A 19,391-nucleotide genomic window follows, 5' to 3' on the forward strand; every position below is an offset into this window, starting at 1 on the left:
GAGCTTTTCTCCGGTGAGCTTTTCTCCGCCGCCCGGCGTCTTAGGCTCTCAGCGACTGTGTTCCTTACCCGGCCCGAAAATAAGAGAACGTCATTGACCACCAAGGAGTCCGGAGCGTTCGCGGGAACGTCTTCTAGCCAGTCACGAGTTGCGAAGAGTCCGACGCTAGTGAGTGAAAATTGTAAACCCCAATCGGCTACCCCGCTTTAACGCAACTCGAGTTGAAAATCGATTGGAAATGCCTAATACGATGTTGCAAATACAGGCCTATCGAATGGCGAAATAAACGCGTCTATAAAAATGCTCCTGTCAGTGTGAGCGTTGAATAAGTTCTCTCGTGCACTCTTTCGTCTTCTTTTTTGTCACATATTTTTTTTAAGTTTGGATGTAAGTAATTTAATGTTTGAAGTAATGTTTCAAATCGAGGCGTTCGAGATGGCTGGCATAAAATACATTTACTTGGCGCAACAACTCTATGGCTCTGGCGACTGCGCCGCCACTGCCTTCGCGTGCAAGCGGCGCTCTCAAGCTGCGCTCGTGATACACGAAGGCGTTCACCGGACGAGGCGTGTTTGGAAATCATCCGCAACAAGACCGCGATTCAATCCGGGTTTCGCCCGCCCTTAAAAGCATTTTTTTTCCTCTTTCGATTCACGATAAAATAAACAAACAAAAGATGGAGACTCTGACCACTATAAGATATAGCCGCGGGTACTTCAATTATTTTAGGCGTTTGTGCACGATGTCTTCATCTAGAGTTCCGCGCCTTAATTGTTCAGCGTACGCGCGCCTTCCATTGTCCCGTGTGTCTGCACACATTTCCTATAGCTCTTTCTCGCTTGTGGATACGATTTGCCATGGCATTCGCTTTATTTGTCCTATACACAGAGCTGGAATGCCACTCGCTTAGGCAGTTTGAATATCGAACGTACGTTCCTCGAATGATGTTCTGATATTGCTGTCGGACCTATAGCCTCCACGGTGTTTTCTTTTCCTTTTCTTTTTCAGGCATCGCATGAAATGTTATGTAAACTTGCGCGACATCCCACGCTTTGATGGAGCGGAAAACACGAGCGATCTTTCAAAAAAGTCACGCGGAATAAGAACCCACTACAGAAATTAATATGTGGACGAAAAGCAAATTCGCATGTGCAGTGTTGAAGGAAAGTAGTAGATTCGCGCGCTTTCAAACAGAAACAAGAGTAGAAGGCAAAACGGTTGACGGTGGTGCTTTGGCTGCAACAATTCAAGCCGTAAATAAAACGCTTCAAAATTCCCGACCTTGCAGACCGTTGTAGGAGACCATAGCCGCCTCAACTGCTCTATTAAAAAAAAAAAAATGCTAGGAAGCGCATGTCGCCGCCTAGTTTGCAACATTAAACATTGTTTTATAAACCTATCCACTGTCGCTGTTATTTTCACCTTTATTGTAATCAAAGATGTACCCCATTAACCGCTTAGGTGTACCGAAAAGTGTGCAGACAAAGTCATAAACATCCTAAGAAGCAAAAAAAAAAAAAAATTGGAAAAGTAATTTTGGAGTGAATTTAATATTTGAAATCGGTATTTATATTTTAGCAATATCTTGGTAACAACGATTTTTTTTTCAGGATCATTTACATATCACAGTGGTGACGAAGCGTTACAGTTTTGTAACCCTGAACGCAAAGACGCGAATTCAGGGTCTATGCGCAATATACTGTTCATTTTTTCATTATATTTCCCATAAAGCCCGATGCGTACGTATTCACGTAAGAAGAAGAAAAACAATTTTTAGGTGTTTTTTTTTAATGTTCTAGTGGCGGACTGTATATATTCATTCATTAATAATTTGACCGCCGTTAAAATGTGTTTATCTCTCCCTTGTTTTGAACATCACGTTATCGTGCACTAAGCATCTGCTTCCATGACTTAATGATTGCTGGTAGACAGATACAAGAAATACATGGCCCGGTAGGCAGCTATCTTATACTTGAAAAATAGAGAGACACACGGAGACGGTGAAATTGATGAGATTAGACTGAACCAATGAATGAATGGATAGATGAGGGCATACGGCCGAACCCTTTAAACTGAACAGAGGCTTGGGCCACCTAGCCAAACCTTTTGCACAAAGGCGCCGCCCAGCGATAAGTGCGTGCATCTTCCATAAAGGTCAGGGTGACGTTATCACAACAACCTATCACAGACAACAGAAGGATTGTTCGGATTGCGCAAAATCATTAGAAAGAAAAGGGTAACCTCACCCATCCACGAGGGAACGGTAAGAAAATATCACTTCATGATGCCGCGAAATAGTGTGCGGTTACGAATCACTAAAAGTGGAAGGTTGTGCGCGCATGCGTGTCTCGGCTGGACGTGAGCAGTGTCACTCAAACATGTTTACAGTGGCGAGGAGGAAAGGGGAATGGCCTCGTAAGAAAGGGCTCCTTCGTAGCCTTTCTTGTGATCATCGTACATTTGTTTCGATGCCACCCAGAGCGACCAGTTCTTGTGGAGGTGCTACGGGCACACGACGGAGCTTGAACTGTTGCAGCCGTTGCGCCAAGAAGCCAGTGATGACGAAGCACGTGAGTAGATACAGCGATGGCAGTACTGTAATCCAATGAAACTGAATCCTACTACGTTGTAAGGCAATTTGTGAGGTAGTTAATTACCTTGCGGAGATGTTTTCCTTGAAAAAGTAGCAGGGAAACAGCGAACGTGAGAACAACGAAACGGAAGAAACCTTCGACCGAATCCACTATGAGCTCCCATCATAAATTTTCGGTGCGGTGCTGACAGTGGCCGACCAATTTTAGCCGCGGTGGGGGGGGGGGGGGGGGGGGGGGGGTGTCAAATGACTAATACGTGACTAATACATTTGTTCGAGCTGCTACCTAAAAATTCCGGGATTGTAAAGAGCGCGCGCGGACAGGGTGTATTGCGCCCTTTCGCCGCCATGTGTATAGTGAGTGAGCAGTACGCCTTCTAAATCCGTATGCTAAACACCGTGGAGCTGAGGAGACGAGTTGTTTTGTCCAGCGTGATTTTGTAAGGTACGTGTCAGTGAATCGGCGATCTTATTTTCAAACGATGTGACGGATGTTTAAGAAAAATTTACTGATTGAAAACATGTATGTTTTAATGAAAGTGAGGATCCTCGTCCATGGATGGTGTGCCCTGAGGCTGGGGGTAGGGGTGTCCGAGGTTGTAAGGTGGAGGAAATGCCTATGGCGCTATTAAATTAATGAATGAGTCTCGTACTTTCTGATAAACTTCACTAAGGAATCCAGGATCGCCTTTCGGTGTTCTTCTTCGCCTCTTGGGTGGGTCCAAGGTTCTAGCGTTGTAGGTTTGTCGTTGGCTGCTAGTTGTTCGCAGACCTTCTTCCGGTGTTATTCTAGACCATAGCAAGTGCCTGGTGCTTGCCGTCTTGCTTTCGCTGCAGGTCTTGCAGATTGACTTTTTTTCTTTAATTAGCCCAAAGCTGCCAGTTTGGCCGGTGTAAATGCCGTACTGGTTCTAATTCTTCGAAGTCTGGTAGCTTTCTATCTTCCGTACTCCTTGGGTAGCGGGTAGCGGGTAGTCCTCAAATCCAGAGGCGCGGCATGCGCAAGGTTTCGGTACAGTGGCTGTAGTTTCGGTTTCGTCTTTCTTTTCGCTCAGGATGACTTTAAAGTGAGCGACGCGGCTGTGGCTCGAGCGAGACTTGCAGATGGAAAAAGAAGAAGGAGGGGGACGCGCGAGGGCCGTGAAGAACGTCGGTCAGGCAACGATTCGATCTCTACTGTAAATAGACGTTTCTTTTTATTTTTCTCTACTTGATGAAGTCCTGTGAGTCATTTTTATGACCACCAACGTCCGCAGACCATCGGCGTTCTCAGTCATCGGGTCCCTGACGCAATCGTAAGAAAAGAATGAACCTTCACTCAAGGCTCTAGCGTTGTAGGTTTGTCGTGGGCTGCTAGTTGTTCGCAGACCTTCTTCCGGTGTTATTCTAGACCATAGCAAGTGCCTGGTGCTTGCCGTCTTGCTTTCGCTGCAGGTCTTGCAGATTGACTTTTTTTTCTTTAATTAGCCCAAAGGCTGCCAGTTTGGCCGGTGTATTTGCCGTACTGGTTCTAATTCTTCGAAGTCTGGTCGCTTTCTATCTTCCGTACTCCTTGGGTAGCGGGTAGCGGGTAGTCCTCGGTCATCACGAGTCCCCTCAGGTAGGCTTTCCTAGCTTGTCTGGCTAGTTCGGCCCTTTCCATTTGGTCTTCCTCATTTTTGTCCTCACGAGGGGTTGGGCCTGTCACAAAACAGGCTCAACCACTTTGCTTGTTTGGGAGTTTTGTTAAAGAACAAAGAATATGGACCCAACTCTGTTTCAATCTTAAAAGGAAAAATAAATGCTGTAGACATTTATTGCATTCTACAGGAAACCTTCGAAGATAATGCCACGTGCCAAAGCAAAACGTTTTTATAGTCCTCGCGATTGGCGCTGGCCAATCACGAGGACGGATCCGTCCTCGCAATTGGCCAGCGCCGGCCCTCGCGCCTTCCTCGAGGAAGTGGAGGGGCCCTTCAGTTTGAGTGTAGTTTGAGTGAGGTTTCTGAATTCGGCGGTAAAAGATCGTTAATTTAAGCGTCGGTCTGCTCCCAGGCCTTATCGTTACTAAGTTATTTGGAGACTTTATTAGTTGATCGATCGATTGACAAAAAGAAATTACACTGAATATTCTTACTATGTCCTGCTTCTCTTTTCTATCGTGCGATTTTTTTTTTAACTTATTTTGCGCGTGTATCTTTCTGTATGACCCTGTATCAGCACCGAAAACGTGCGTGCGGCAGGGAGCGGCGGTGGAAATGACGGCCATGAGTATCGACATAATGGTTGTACGCTCGATATTCAAATCGAAGCAATATGCGTTCCTTCGAGAATTATTACAAACCTTATACAGGATAATTTAAGAGCGCCGCAATAATTTTAAAATTACTTTTTACGCCGATTCGAATCGTTTTTTTTTCTCTATTATTATTTCGAAGCTGTTATAAGTAACACAAAGAAAAAAGGTCTCGATTATACCGCGAAGCAATTTGCACGCGTGCCTGTTTTGTTGACCGCGACTACAACTCGCGATCAACAATATGAGAATTCCCAGACAACGTTACCGTCGATTTCGGTCTCTCGCACGCGTAATCACCACTACTTTTTGTCGTTTTCGGAATGAGGTGTGCCTCTGCGCAGTTTTTTTTTCCCCCTTTAATGGCAGACGTATAATAATGTTTTGCGCTAGTTTATATTTTGTCGCACTTTCATTACGGATCGCCTGAGCGGGAGTCCAATGGAGGTCCGCAGTGTACTGACGTCGAACAGCGCGGATTCTAAGAACTCTCCTTTGTTCTGAAATATGAAAGGACGAGGTGCATGGTTTAAATGCTCTACATAAATATTTGATTGAGTTGGATGTCATTTCTCGTTGCCCCCAGCGACTTTTTTAATAAAAAAAGGACGTCATGGCTGAACTATAATTAGATTGATCCTAAATTATTCAATCACATTACAAAAAATATAAGCAAACTTAATTGAAACATTTAAGTTCCTAAGCTAATTAATTAACCAATATCGCCTTTCTACTAGCCTCCATCGTTATCAACTTCGCCCAGGGCAAAAAACAAAGCAAACAACAACATTAAAGAAAAAAAAAACACACACAAGAAAAAGGTACCTTGAGGATAATAGTATTTACCACAGCGGACGTTAGGTTACGTGTGTAAAGTAACAATTAACAAAGTAACTACATAAAATTCACTAATTTATTTTTGAAGTATTAATTTTAGGTAATACATCCCAATGAAAGATGTGTGGCCCGTCCTGACGGGCCACACATCTTTGCCGTAAATTTTAAGCCGTGAGCAGACAACATCTTTGTCGTAAATTTTAAGCCGTGAGCAGACAAGATAGCTAAACTAGACGCAGAAAGAACAGGGGGAGGTCCCACCCGAAAGGGACGTCATCCTCCGCAGGGGGTGCGTGTAGCAACGTCCCCTTATCTATTCGAATCACCTCATCGCGAGCCGATAAAGGCCACCTGGCCGTAAAAAAGAAGCGCCATACTTCGCTGTCTTCTCGAACATGAAGCTTTCCACACTTTCGGTATGGCGCAAACGTTTACACCTTTCCATAAAAGCGTATAAGAGTGCGTTCATTGCAGTGACGATAATAATTCCTGGAGAAGGAAAACAAGAGGAACAAAGGACAAACACAAATATCCAAAAGCAGCTAGATGACTGGTGCGCGACCGAAAAAACCTGCCTGGTCCTGTTATCGAACCAGGGACCTCTCCATTTCTAATGCAGCGCTCTATCAACTCAGCTAACCAGGAGTTGACGTCAGTAGAGGGGGGCCCGCCCATGACAAAACGCTGTATGAAGGGGAGGGGGGAGAGAAGGCTCCCGGCAAAATGAGTTTTTTTTTTTTTTTTTTTGGGGGGGGGGGGGAGGGGGCATAGACCTTCCCGACCCCCCACCCCCTCCCCCTGGCTACGTGCCTGGAAGGAGGGTCCCAGGGGCTCCGCTGGAGCGGCATAACAGGGAATAGAGGGTGGGAAAAAAGATGTGGCATTTAGTGGGATGGGGGAACGTGTTAGTCTGTAGGGCACGGTGATGTCGTTCCTGCTACTCTTTCGATAGTTGTTTACGCGGGGGTGGGTAGGTACGTCGCTCCAACCTATAGTGCTGCGTGATCTCTTGATATGTTACCAAGGGACCGGCCGCTCCTGCTCGTCTCCCAGGGCCCGGCGGAATAACTCTCGGGCCAACAGGTGGGCGGTTGTATTGCCTGGTACAGCGGAGTGGGCGGGTGTCCATATGCTAGTGATGAGTCTATCCGGCGGGTGTTGGGAGATGACCCGTTCTCTTGTACGTTGGATTCTTCCTCTCGAGAAATTACGGCACGCGTGCTGCGAGTCGGTAATGATGACTTCGGCTGTAGTTTTGCGCAATGGCAAGAGTGATGGCCGCCTTTTCCGCTTTTAAGGGTTTGTATCTTGGTAGTGTGATGCTGTTGACATGGTGATTTTGTTGGACGACGGCGGCTGTCATGGCTCTTATGCCGGGATAAGAGGCCGCGTCCTTGTATGCGGTGGTTGGTTCGTGGCCATGGCGTTTTTAAATGGGTTGGGCTCTCGCCTCTCTTCGTCCAGCATGATGCACGGGGTGCATGTTGCGGGGGAGCGGTGAGATGGAGAGGTGTCTCCGGACCCTTAAAAGCGTCGTGATTTCAGAATGAGGATGCTGTTGAGGGGTTGTGATAAGATACTAAGATATTGAGGTGGGCTAGTTGGATATGCATGAGTCACAGTCGAGGGAGAAGAAGTCTTCCTGCGCCCGTGGCTCCCGGCCTCATTTTCTGGCTGGAAAGATGGGCTTCTATGAGCTCGTCAGCTGTGTTGTGTAGGCCGAGTTTTAGCAGTTTGTCGGTGGCCGTGCTGACGGAAAGTCCGAAGGCCTGTTTGTAGGCTTTTCTGATCATTACATTAACCTTCGAGAATTCTGTTTTGGTTAGGACTGCATAAGGTATGGCATACGTAATGCAGGAGATTATGAATGCCTGGACTAGGCGAACCGTGTCGGCCTCGCGCATACATCTCGTTTTGGTGGTTATACGTCAAACCATGTGGGTGACTTGGTCTGTGGTGTGTTTGAGTTTATTTATCAGGATGGTGTTCGCGCAGTTGGCCTGAAAGGTCATACCGAGGATTTTGATATGCGGAGATGGAACGATGTTGTGGCCTTCCAACTGTAAAGGGATCCCAGGACCAGTCAAGCTGTTTTTTAACATATTTTTATCCGGCGATCCTTCCAGTTTTCTGGAAGATAAAAGATTTGATTTGACCTGATTTTAAATAGGTGAGGTGGTTCGGCATAGTAGGCTGCAAGCGATGATGTGGGTGATCTTTGCTTCTCGGGATTGTGGCGGAAACTCCACCCGTACATGATCCGAACAACGGCACTGTTGCTCTCAGTCAAGTCACACGTGATACACGGCACCTTGTTTTAGCCAAATAGGAAATTAGTTTTCTAGGATCAGAAAGAAAAGAAGAAGAGGTTAAAATTGTTGTGATATCTGCCTTTACCAATCTGAGCTCCAGATCTGCCTAGTTTCCGGTACCCGAGTGTACTGTCAGAGCTTTTATAGACGTGCAGTCTTTGTCGCATGAACACAATGAGCATCTGAATCCAGTCGCAATATGCTCGTCGCATTGGGGCAGGTTCCAGCATATCATGGATCGACTGATGAACCCTCGCTCGCTTATGATCGCATCCGCCTCGCCTATGATCACTTCCGCCTAGCCCACTTTAATTTCAGCGCACGAAGACAAATAATTCACGACTTCAGGACAAATGTGGGGGCGCTGGGATCGAATCTGATGAAAACGTTATAGATCTGCTCAGTCAATCATCTACCTCAGCCGCGCCCCTGCTTGCTTTGACATGGACATGGCATCACAAGTGTGCGGTTGTGTAATCACAAAAGTGTGGAGCACGTCATGTCTCAGGTCGCACTGGATACGTTATCCTACCACAACGTCAAACCATGCGGCTGAATCTCAGAGGCAGATTGCACTCTCGCAATCAAAGCGTTCAGGAAGTCGAGTTTGTTTTCCCTCATTTAATACCAAAGTAAAAACGAAGAAAATTACTAAAGTCTCCGTACAAACACACATATTTATTAGTGTTACAACGTACTTTGCTTGATGAAAGACGTCTGAAAGGGGGAAATATTATTCAACGCCAGAGTGAGAAATATCACTGCGCCAGAGTGAGAGTTCGGTCAACTAACCTCACAGGTGCATTTTTGGTACATTTTTCTCTCCTCTACACAAAAGTACGAAGTCGGTCTCCAATCCTCGAAAATAAATATCCTGGATTATTTGTTTGTGCGAGCTTCATTTTGAAAGTTGCTTCAGTAACTGAGGCGCTGGCACATTCATGTTATTAGCCGAGAAAGTGCAATATTCAACGAAGGTATCATACTTTCTCGAGAAGGAGAGCACAATGTAACAGATCGTCCCGCAGTGCAACGGCTGAATTTTCATGTTTATTGTCCGCCAGCTATGGCTTTTGTGAAGGTTCGAGTTCATTCCCGTAGCGGAAAACCGTTACAGGAAACGAGGTAAAGTGCAATGGGTGGAAAACCGGTCATTAGCAGCATGCAACTGAGTACGCTACGATAGCAAACGATCACAGCACAAGTGGCGACGCGGCAAATGGCGCGCGGTTCTTGGCAGATGTTTTGATAAGATATTCGATGACTGTGCCATCTACTTCCGTCCCGGATCTCTGGTAGCGGCGTCACTGGGGTCAACGGCACCCGGTGTAGTGGCCCGCCCCGATGACACCCCCCCCCCCCCCCCTTTCCTGTGGCCCGCCGCGACATCCCCGTGAGCCAACACCGCCTAGAGGACAAGGCCGTAGTGCTGACATTTTTGTGCCATCAGAGAAGGCCAACACTGGACACAGGTTGGAAACGAACGTTGCGTCAGCGCTCGGCTTCCAGTCAAGTTTGAGCCGATTGTTGACGCAATTGTCGTGTCCAATTTGTGACCAGCGTTGGCCTTCTCTGATGACGCCATCTCATTCAGCACTACGGCTTTGTTATCTAGGAGGTGTTGCCTGAGCGTTGCACTCAGGGTGGTCCCCCCCCCCCCCCTTTTAGTGACACCATTGATCTCAGGAATGGACTGATGCAGGCAATGATCACACCGCCCCCTTCAGCCACCATAGTACAGAATCGAGTCACTAAATAAGCTACGTTTCAGAGTAACGAGGCTTCAGCCATCTTGGTGCTTAAAATCTTGGGTGCCAGTTATCTGAAGTTCTATCTGAAATTACAGGAACCGCTTTCTGTCCTTTAGAAATGTTAGGACAGTTCGCAACAGAGCAAAACAATATCACCTGAGCTTCTTACCACCGTGTTTAAAGCTGAGGAAGTCGTATTTTTCAATTGTGACGATCGACAGTAGCGTCTGCTCTGCTGTAAGCACCAAGAGGGCGGCTTCCCTTAGCAGATCGAGGAACAGAGGGCCGATACTTCAAACGTAGCTCAATTAGTGGCTCTAGTATAGGTCAGGGGTCTCAAACACGCGGCCCGTGGGCCGCATGCGACCCGTAACTCCCTGGGACGCGGCTCGCGAAAATCCCGCAGCTGTGAGCTCCCGTTCCCATGCCTCGAGCGCTACATACGCCGTACATTACAGTTTTATATCGTCGTTTCATTTCCGCTCGAAAAGGAGTTCTGCTAATCTCAAGTATTCACACATTCGGCATTCCACTTTTTTTTTGGACTGCGTATTGGGGTGTCCATATGTCTACGTGCTTTTGCCACAGAATCAAAAACTGTACTCCAGCAGCGACCCGTCATATCGCCTGAGCTATTCGCTGCCAAACTTCGCGGATGACTTATTAGACACCTCCGTTGCTTCCTCGAAAGTTCTCTCCACGGCCCCCATCGTCACTACGAGCATTGCATCGTCTGGGCACGCGCACAAAACGATCACGTTTTAGTATAGCAACTGCCGGAGCATTCGAAAAAAGATCGTCGACCTCCAGGCGCATGTGTCCACGCTCCCGCCAAGCTCCATAATCCTGCTTACGGGGACTTGGCTTGATTCAAGTGTAGTCGACAGCGAGCTCTTCGACACTGACATTTACGTCGTGTTCCGCAGAGACAGAAGTAGCCGGGGTGGCAGCGTCCTTCTGGTTTTTCCGGCGTCGGCGTGCATGACCCGCCACATGGACACCGAGGAGGCGCTTTTCGTGGAACTTCGTCTGCCTCGCAGTACAACCCTAGTAAGCTGTGTCTACTGTCCGCCGTCGACACGGGATGAATCCTAAAATCTTCTCAATGCGTCTTTACAGGCTGCCTCTTCCAAGAATTACACGAACATACTGGTGTTCGGCAATTTCAACGCGCACATCGACTGGTTCACTTAGGAAGAACTGGTTTCCACTGATCAATCTGACGACGTCCTTCTCGACATTGCAACATAAGCTGGCCTCACGCAGGCCTGTCTTGGATCAACGTACACGACGCGTGACGGCGCTCCCAGTTTTTTTAATCTCCTGTTTGTGGCAGACCGGACCCGCATCATCTCGCGTGAGACAACCGACATGTTGCCCGTTGAGGTCGCATACAGCGCGTTGAAACCACGCAGGGGCCACCAGGCACGTACTCTGTGAAAGTCTGACTAGACTGACCACAGTCACCTTGCACGTCTATAGCGCACCTCGCACCTTGGTGCATCACAACGACCGGGGAATAGTCTCTCGGCAACTTTGACTTGTGCCTTTGGTGCTATCTTGCTGGGGCAATTCAGAAGGAATATGTGCCCGCCTGTATCCATCCTTCGAAACGCAAGTACTCCCCTTGGATTAATCCCTAGTTGATGAAGGCAGCCAGGACAAAAAGGGCCTAGTTTAAGAAAGCCTCTCGCACCAACTGCAACGTTGCAGATCATCAAGGACCACCAGCGATCCCCGAAGGCCGATTTTTATGTTGCGCATCAAGCATACACCGCCAGAATAGCCCAGAATGCAAAGGACGACCAGAAGATTTCCTGGTCGAATATGAGCCGTCTTCGGAAAACCAGCCAAGGTCCCATCGTCAACGGCAACGTCAGAATGATTGACGCTCCCGGAGAGATCACAGCACACTCTGCGAATATTTCTTCAGTCTACGGTACAGATACGGTCCGGCGTTTTTCACAACCTGTTCCTAACGCACCCTCGCCATCTGATGACGGCGCGCCCACCCTTGAAACAGATTCATTTTCTGCGGATGCCTTACGCATTGCCATCGCCAAGATTAAGCCTGTGGAAAGCCCTGGGCCTAATGGTGTGGTCCCCGCTTTCTTCAAGATAAGTGCGCAGCACACACTACCATCTCTCTCCAAAGTGCTACAGGCTCTCCTTGACGAGAAATCTGTCCCTGCCAGCTGGCGTCGTGCCTCCATCACGCTTATCCACAAGGGGGAAGGAAAGCGAACGGATGACGCGAAGAATTACCGGCCAGTTTCCATAACCTCAATCATGTGTCGCACATAAGAACGTGTTGTGAACAGTCATCTGCTCAACTTCTTAGAATCCATGGATTGCCTTTCAAATGCGTAGCATGGTTTTCGACACAACCGTAGCTGTGAAACTGTTCTGGCAACTCCAGGTCACGTTGTGAGCAATAATATTGACGTCCGCATAGATACGGACCTCATCCCTACTCAGATGGATCCCGAACTTCCAAAGGGACCGCACTCAATAAGTTGGTCACAGTGGGCGTGGTGCTTGCTCGGTTGACATGAGGGTCCCATCAGGAGAGCCGCAGGCAGTGGCATCACGAAGGGGGGGGGGGGGGGGGGGGGACCGCCCCGGGTACAGGGCTCAGGGGGGTGTCGCGGAGGGATCAGTCTTGAGTCCCACACTGTTCCTCTGTTTTGTGAATGGCATGCCCCCAGACGACAGGTTTCTTTTCGTCCAGTATGCCGACGACACCTCAATTTTGGCTCCACTTATTACAGCAGCCACCTGTGAGCACCTCCACGACGACCTTAGCAAGATATAGTGCTGGGAAGGCAGTAACTGTACCTGCGCAGGAGCCCTGCTAAAAGGTATACGATGCGCTTTAGCGCTGCTCGCATGGATCGACACTCCCTCCTACCATTTACTTGATGTGCCTTTGACTGTGTGCGACACACTGCCCGTCTTAAGAAGTCACATTTACCCGAGCGCTGGTCTCTTCCGCCCATGTTGCCTGTGTCGCCGCCGGCTCGTCGCACAATGGGCTTTGTATCGCGGTTTTTTGTCGCGCGTCTCCAAGCCATGCGGAGTATACACTGCAGTCCCGTAGCCGTCACTGGAGTACTGCAGTGTGGTATGGTCCCCTTCACAGCAGCACCTCATTACCCGGCTTGAGAGCGTGCCGTGGAGAGCTTCACGCACTCTGTGTGCGCGCACTACAGGTTTCACCGACGCACCGCAAAACATCCGTTAGGAAAGGGTTGGTGTGCGGTCGCTTGAACAACGGCGGCAAGTGGCTCGCATGCGGCTGGTTTGCGGCGTGTTGGACGGCTCGCTGCCTGGGACGTTCTTAGAGGTGGCAGTGCACATGAACAGGCGCGCTGGCCAGCCTGAGCCGTACCGCACGCTAGAACAGAGAGGCACAACGTGTCGTTACTCCCAAAAGCCATCGGGGAGTTCCACTCTGTTCTGCTGAGGGAGCGCAAGCCCCTTCCGCGGAGTGGGGAGGAATCCCAAGAGCTGTGCAGGAAATACATGTCGCTTGAATTCTTCTCGAGGGAGGGCACACAGAGGGCTCCGCGGTGGGTCCACTTGCCTTCGTTCCTCCTTGGACTGGGCCATGGTGAGGGCTGCGATCGTGGGTCGGGGAGAACTGACATGCGTCACAGCGGTGCAAGCGCTCGCAGTCGAGGCGCCAGCTGCACTGGATTCACGGTTGTGCCCCTTGCTCTGTGGTCTGTGTCGGGGTAGGAAAAGGTAGATGGGTGTTTTTTTTTTTCGTGGGTGTTTTGTTTTGCGTATATTCTCTTATTATTATACATGTGTGTGTCTATATCCACCCAACCGGTAGCGGGCTAGCAGGCGCAAACGCCTAAGAATCCTAACCTTCAGGCACGTAGCCAGGATTTTGTTTCGGGGGGGGTGGGGGGGGGGGGGGGCACCCATGGCATGAAGGGGAGGGGGGAGAGGAGGTCCCAGCAAAATGAAAGATTTTGGGGCGGGGGGTGCCCGGGTCCCATGCCCCCACCCCCTGGCTACGTGCCTGCTAACCTTTCTGTCGAGCCTTGCACGCTGCCGAACGAGCAAACTGAACTGCGCAAATAAAAATCTATATTATTAATTTTTTAATAGTCTTGTTACCATTTCCGCCGTCGACTGCAAAAACTATCTTTTGAAAACTTTTCTTTTTATATGTGCCTTTGAAATTTTGCATTTCGTATAAGTCATGTCTGGCCCAAGCCCCACTGATTGCATTGCATGTTTCAAGTCTGTACCGTCTGACGGAAGTTTTATCAAGGGTGGTCCCTGTAATCATGTTTACCATCTCGAGGCACGCCCCGGCATATCGGACTGAACATTCAGGTCAATTGGAGCTGCAAAACGCGATAAATGAATCTGCCAAAGGTGTGGAACTCGCTCGTTTAAGTAGATTAACTATAAGCGGTGTCACTGAGTCTTCGTCACTCGCTAAAAGTGACGTTTCTATGCAACTGGCTGGCGCAAACACCAACCTTGAGTTGCTTTACCCTCGGAAAACAAATGTTGAATGGCTATCTGATCTTCCTGCAAACGGAGACGACCTCCTTTCTTTGAAACCATCAGTTGTTGTTATGAAAGAGACAATCAAGAGTTTCCAATAATCAGTAAAAAAAGTATGAATCTGTCAGGAAACTTGCTTTGGAAAATGGCGAAGAAGCGATGCTGCTTAGACCCGAGATAGGAACATTGCAGAGTACAGTCTCTGAGCAAACACTGATGGCCAACCAAATGCAAACAAATATAAATTCCGGAGAACAGTACAGCCGTAGATGTAACATGGAGTATGACTTAGATGCAAATGTGATATATTTTAATAAAATAAAAAAAAGAATGCCACTGATCGAAACCTAAACTGCACTGGAGAGGAAGAAGGCATAGAGGGGGAGAGAGTTGGAAAATATCGCGTGGCTGTGCAACTTCTTTCTTTCTTGATCAATAAACTTTCTTGCGACTTTTTAGAAGCCAGAAAAAAATGGGTATCCTATTTCTTTTCTATTTTTAATATTGAATGTGTGCCTTCGATGACCCACGACTTCGATTATATTTAACGGTTGTTACCACGGAGAAGAGAGTGAGCGCGACTCAAACCGGCCAGTTCTCGATCGGCGGTTTTCGGCTGGAAAGAAAACGAATTTCAAGCCTCAACTTGTGATCCGGGTAGTTGGGCGCTCATTTAAAATGTAAAAAAAAAAAAAAAAAACTTTGGCGAGCATAAATACCCTGTCAGTCCCTTTAAGCCAAATAAATCACTCGGATAAGAATATTCGCCTCAGCGACCTACAACACAATTATGAAACACTGAGTAAAATATTACTATACATAGTAAATGAGATTATTTATTCGGGAGTCATTCCTGCAGGGTTGAGAAACATTAATAATCAGACAGACCTCTTTACAAAAGTGGTGCGCGTGATCGTGTTGAAAGTTACAGTCCCATATCCATTCTACCGTCTTTAGCTAGTAGTTGAAGAACATATTTATAAAACAATGACCGCGTTTCTTCAAAAGTTAAATGTCTTAGCCCCGTCTCAGCACGGCTTTATGTCTGGGCGACATAGGCGGGAAGTTTTAAACTTTCCGGGGAAGGACAGGAAGGGGGGGGGGGGGGGTGGATTTGCAGCCACCTTTTGTCTCCACACTGCCCTCCGTCTCAAATTGCCCTCTCTCACCTCTCTCCCTCCAATTTCACCTCCTCTCCCTCTTTTATTCCGTGCATAGACGCTGCTTCCTAGCAGTTTCACAAACGCGCAGGCGCTCAGGCATCGTCAGTTACATATTTTGTCTTCACATGAAAACAGGCAAACACGTCACCATTGCTGCCAATTCACATCTGGCATTTTTGTACAGGAACTATTTATTTTCTATTAAATACAGCAAAATAGCTCCAAATGCGATATTCAGAAAATGCAAGAGCAAACAAAACGTCACTGCAGGTCACCTTCATGCAGATAATCACTTGGCAAATTAACAAGACTCAATTAGTTAAACACAATTTGATCTTATCGACACAATCACGGGAAATGAGCAAGAAATACAATTTCAACAAAAACAACACATTTTTAACAGTTGTACAATAACAAAAAAACTAACTCAGCCGGACACAAACAAATACAGACAAGCCATTAAGAGATGAACAAGCGATTACGGAGTAACGGAACGGAACTAAAAGGCGAGCCTGTAAGCGCTCATGTCATAAAAACGAATCAAAGAAAAATACGGCCGCTGCAATTTCGCACAAAGCTCAGCCCTCAATGAACAAATTCCGAGGACACCTAAGCACTTCTTTTGAGGTGTGAAGGCGAAAGCATAAATGTCGTTCTTCTGCTCCCTTAGTTCGCCTGCGGCGTACTGGCGTGGACGGCCACGTTTCGCTACTGCCGAGGTAGCGGCCGACGGCCGAGCGCGCCCTCTCGTGAAGTGGCCGCGCCACACTGAGCTCGGCCGTGCTGCCTCTCCGGAGTTCGCCCGATCTGGCTCCGCTCCCTCTCACCGGCGGCCGGGCCGCTGCGTGCGCTGCGCCGCCATTGAGAGGGCTTTTCTGGTGGTGTTCCTTAGAACTACGCCGCGAGAGAGCCAATGGGCGCGTTCAGTAGCGGCCCCGGAGTCAAGGAGTCACTGACTCCTTCCACTGGACGGCCAAAAGTCACTTCCGGTGCACGAAACTCCGGGGCTTCGGAGTCAAGCTCCGAAGCACCGAGTCCGGAGACGGTGCACGTAGAGTCAAAGGAGCTAAAATGACGTCATTTCCTGACTGGTGACGATTTCCGGCGCTAAAAGAGGAAAAAACAAACAATATGGCGGGATAAGCTGCTTCGGTTTTGTCGCGGGTGCGCGGTTTGCTCGCTTTTGTTAATGAAAAGTGTTCAAGGTAAGACGAATAAGGCGTTCGAATATCTTTTTCAGGTAAGGCTCTTTCGGAAAATGCATTGGACCGTATTTTGTTTGGTTTGAATATGCTAATAAACAACGCAAACGTTCATTTGACGCCGTGTCTTGATCGCCGTTGCACGGAAACTCGGTAATATTGATGATAGTCCCGTCCGCGCTCAACAGAGCAAAACAGGGTATGAACGCGACTTTAGAAGCCGGTTGGACACTCACGCAGAGCATGATACCGATTAATGTTTTGTTTGCGTAGCTAAATCGGGGTGCACGTTGGCTGAGGCTCGCTTCGGCCGACAAAACCTTGATCGCCGAGCGCGGCCGAACTTCCCGTGTGTATACGAATACATTTTATAGGAAGTTCGTTACGAAGGGCAGTACAAACTTATGGCCGTATAAAAGTATCGCAACCGGCGGGGTAGATTCGCTGAGCTCTGCATTTTGCGTATGCTGACGACGTTTTTTGTCGTCTTTTATAACAGTAGCTGCCTATGCACCGCCAAGCGGAGGGCTCGATCGCGTTGCATCGCTTCGAACAGCCGCGCTGATGTGTACAATCACCCGCTTTTTCTTCAACGACCTTGTAAAGACTTCTTCAATACCGGCGTCAAATAAAAGCGATCGTGTTCGCCATCGTCTGCTTCCAGTTTGTTCGGAGACCGTCTGGCCAGTCTGGCACAGGGGAGGAAGCGGAAGTTGCGTAGAAGCAGGTTTGGAGCCGCGGGTTTTTTTGCCGTTCAGTAGGCGCTCCGATGACTCCGACTCGAATCACTCCGTTCGGAGGCAAGGGAGGCGCTACTGAACGCGCCCAATGGGAGCCTCGTTCCTTGAGGGCGCGCGCCAGCCAATGGGGAGCCTATCCATCAGATCGCTGCTATAGACGACCGGCTTCACTCTATTGGGACAGGGGAGTTTATGTACCGTTTGGCGCGGCTTTGAAAGCTGATGACGTCGGTTCGCTACATGGGACAGTTAATGCTTTCGGATTAACAAGTATTTCATCGTATAGTTGATCACTTAATAATGTCATTTCCAGTGCCATTAAGGTTTATTCTGCGGGTGAGACCTTTGTGGCCATTCAGAAATGCAACATGATTTAAGCGCGCCTATACTATGGTTTCCCTCAAATACGTTTTTAGGCGACGGAAAAAGGTATACGATCTTTCGGACGTGCGTGATCTGACAGCAATGTTCAATGAAATTTGCACCAGCTTAGCCATTTCTGGCAAAAGGGACCTTAACTTTTCGCCGTTTGCGCCCGATAATACCTCTACAGCTCTTTGAAACCTTCCGATTGGTATATTCCGTTGCTTCGCAATATAAATGAGCACATCACGGTGCAGCTGAAGGCAACCAGGCTCAAGATCTGTTCCGTAAAACTCGCAGAGGTATCTGCCGTCTTCTTCACCTGTTATAAAGCGCTCAATGTGAGCCCCGTGCTGCCACGTCAAAGGCGGATACCTCTCGTCTAGCGACGAGTGTATCTCGTCAACTGCCTCATAGAACCGCTCTCGATAAATGTCCTCAAAGGAAGGGTGTACATGACCTGCGGATTCATTATCATACGGTCGCGGAGTCTTTGTAATAGTCCTTTGGCCCCCTTATTACCATTCTCCAGGAATTTATTATCGTCTTTCTTTCTCGTTACGTTGGAGCAGATGGTTCGTCAACGTCAAGCTCAGCTACCGCTGCACATGTCTCGTTTCAAAACGGAGAAATCCTTTCCTTAGTTTCTTTCAACTCTCACTAACGGTTGTTATCATTTTGTCTGTTTGGTCAAATCTCAGCGTTGGCTAAAATATCAGGAAGAGCAATTGCAACTTGAAATATGTTCCGAATTTCGACAACGCTTTCAGGAATCCGCTCGCTTTTGCCCCAGCTTCATTCCGCTCGTCAGAGGCTAGGGGTTTGGAAAATACCATCAGCCCTGTATAATTAAGAAAGACTGACCGAAGAGAAGTAGCCCTGAGGGTCCACCTTGTGGGAACAAAATTTTCTAAGATTTATATTTTCGTCTTTCAGTTGCAGCGCTTGAAACAAACCGTCCCACTTTAGGGAGGACGTTATAAAGCTTATGAGATCAGTTATCATGCTCAAGAAGTCACGACACGTGTTCCCGTTGTGGCTCTCTTACCTGTGTCCAGACACTGCTAGGAGAGGGGAAAAGAGGCTGGGTCGGAGTGTTGCAGCTTTTTTGGGAACCCACAGAGCCCGGAGGACACCGCGGTGTAGATGTACCAGAGTCGGGGGAAGCTCCTGGGTGTGGGTACCGCAAGAGCAGGAGGAATCCCCGTAGAAATAAGAGAAAGAGTCGGCTCAAAATAGGCCCCATAAACATGGAGGGAGGTAGAAACAGAATGAAGTTGAAGGAGATTGGTGAACAACTAGGGGCTGTAAATTTCACAGCATATGGGGACGCAGAAACTCACCTTAGAGATGAAGAGGAACCATCGTACATGCCATGCTAGTTCTGGATGGGATGCAGCCGGAGGTGAGGTGAACTCAAAGTTAGAGGTCTAGGCATGTTAGTTAATGTACAAAACTGGAAAAGAGAGAAGTAAAGCTACAAAGAACACTTATGGCTGAAAGGTATAGGTAACGGGTCTGAACACTTTTCTGGGGTTTGCTTACCTAAAAACAGGAAATAACTCGAGGGAGAAAAATACAGAACAGTTCACATGTATATCGAGAAACGTCAGGGCAATTGGCCT

At 48.1% G+C, this 19,391-nt stretch overlaps 1 protein-coding gene across 3 annotated transcripts in view; it reads left to right on the plus strand.

The window, feature by feature from the left end:
* Positions 1-19,391, plus strand: part of LOC8035057 (phospholipid-transporting ATPase IA) — a 132,079-nt gene that overhangs the window by 1,841 nt on the left and 110,847 nt on the right. For all 3 annotated transcript variants that reach the window (XM_040500573.2, XM_040500572.2, XM_042289880.1), the window contains exon 2: positions 2,480-2,570. In XM_040500573.2, the coding sequence (XP_040356507.2) occupies positions 2,480-2,570 (91 nt within the window). The remainder of the gene's footprint in view (positions 1-2,479; positions 2,571-19,391) is intronic.

Source organism: Ixodes scapularis, unplaced genomic scaffold (genome assembly GCF_016920785.2).
Source record: "Ixodes scapularis isolate PalLabHiFi unplaced genomic scaffold, ASM1692078v2 PGA_scaffold13__105_contigs__length_92229423, whole genome shotgun sequence".
In the NCBI taxonomy this organism is placed as follows: domain Eukaryota; kingdom Metazoa; phylum Arthropoda; class Arachnida; order Ixodida; family Ixodidae; genus Ixodes; species Ixodes scapularis.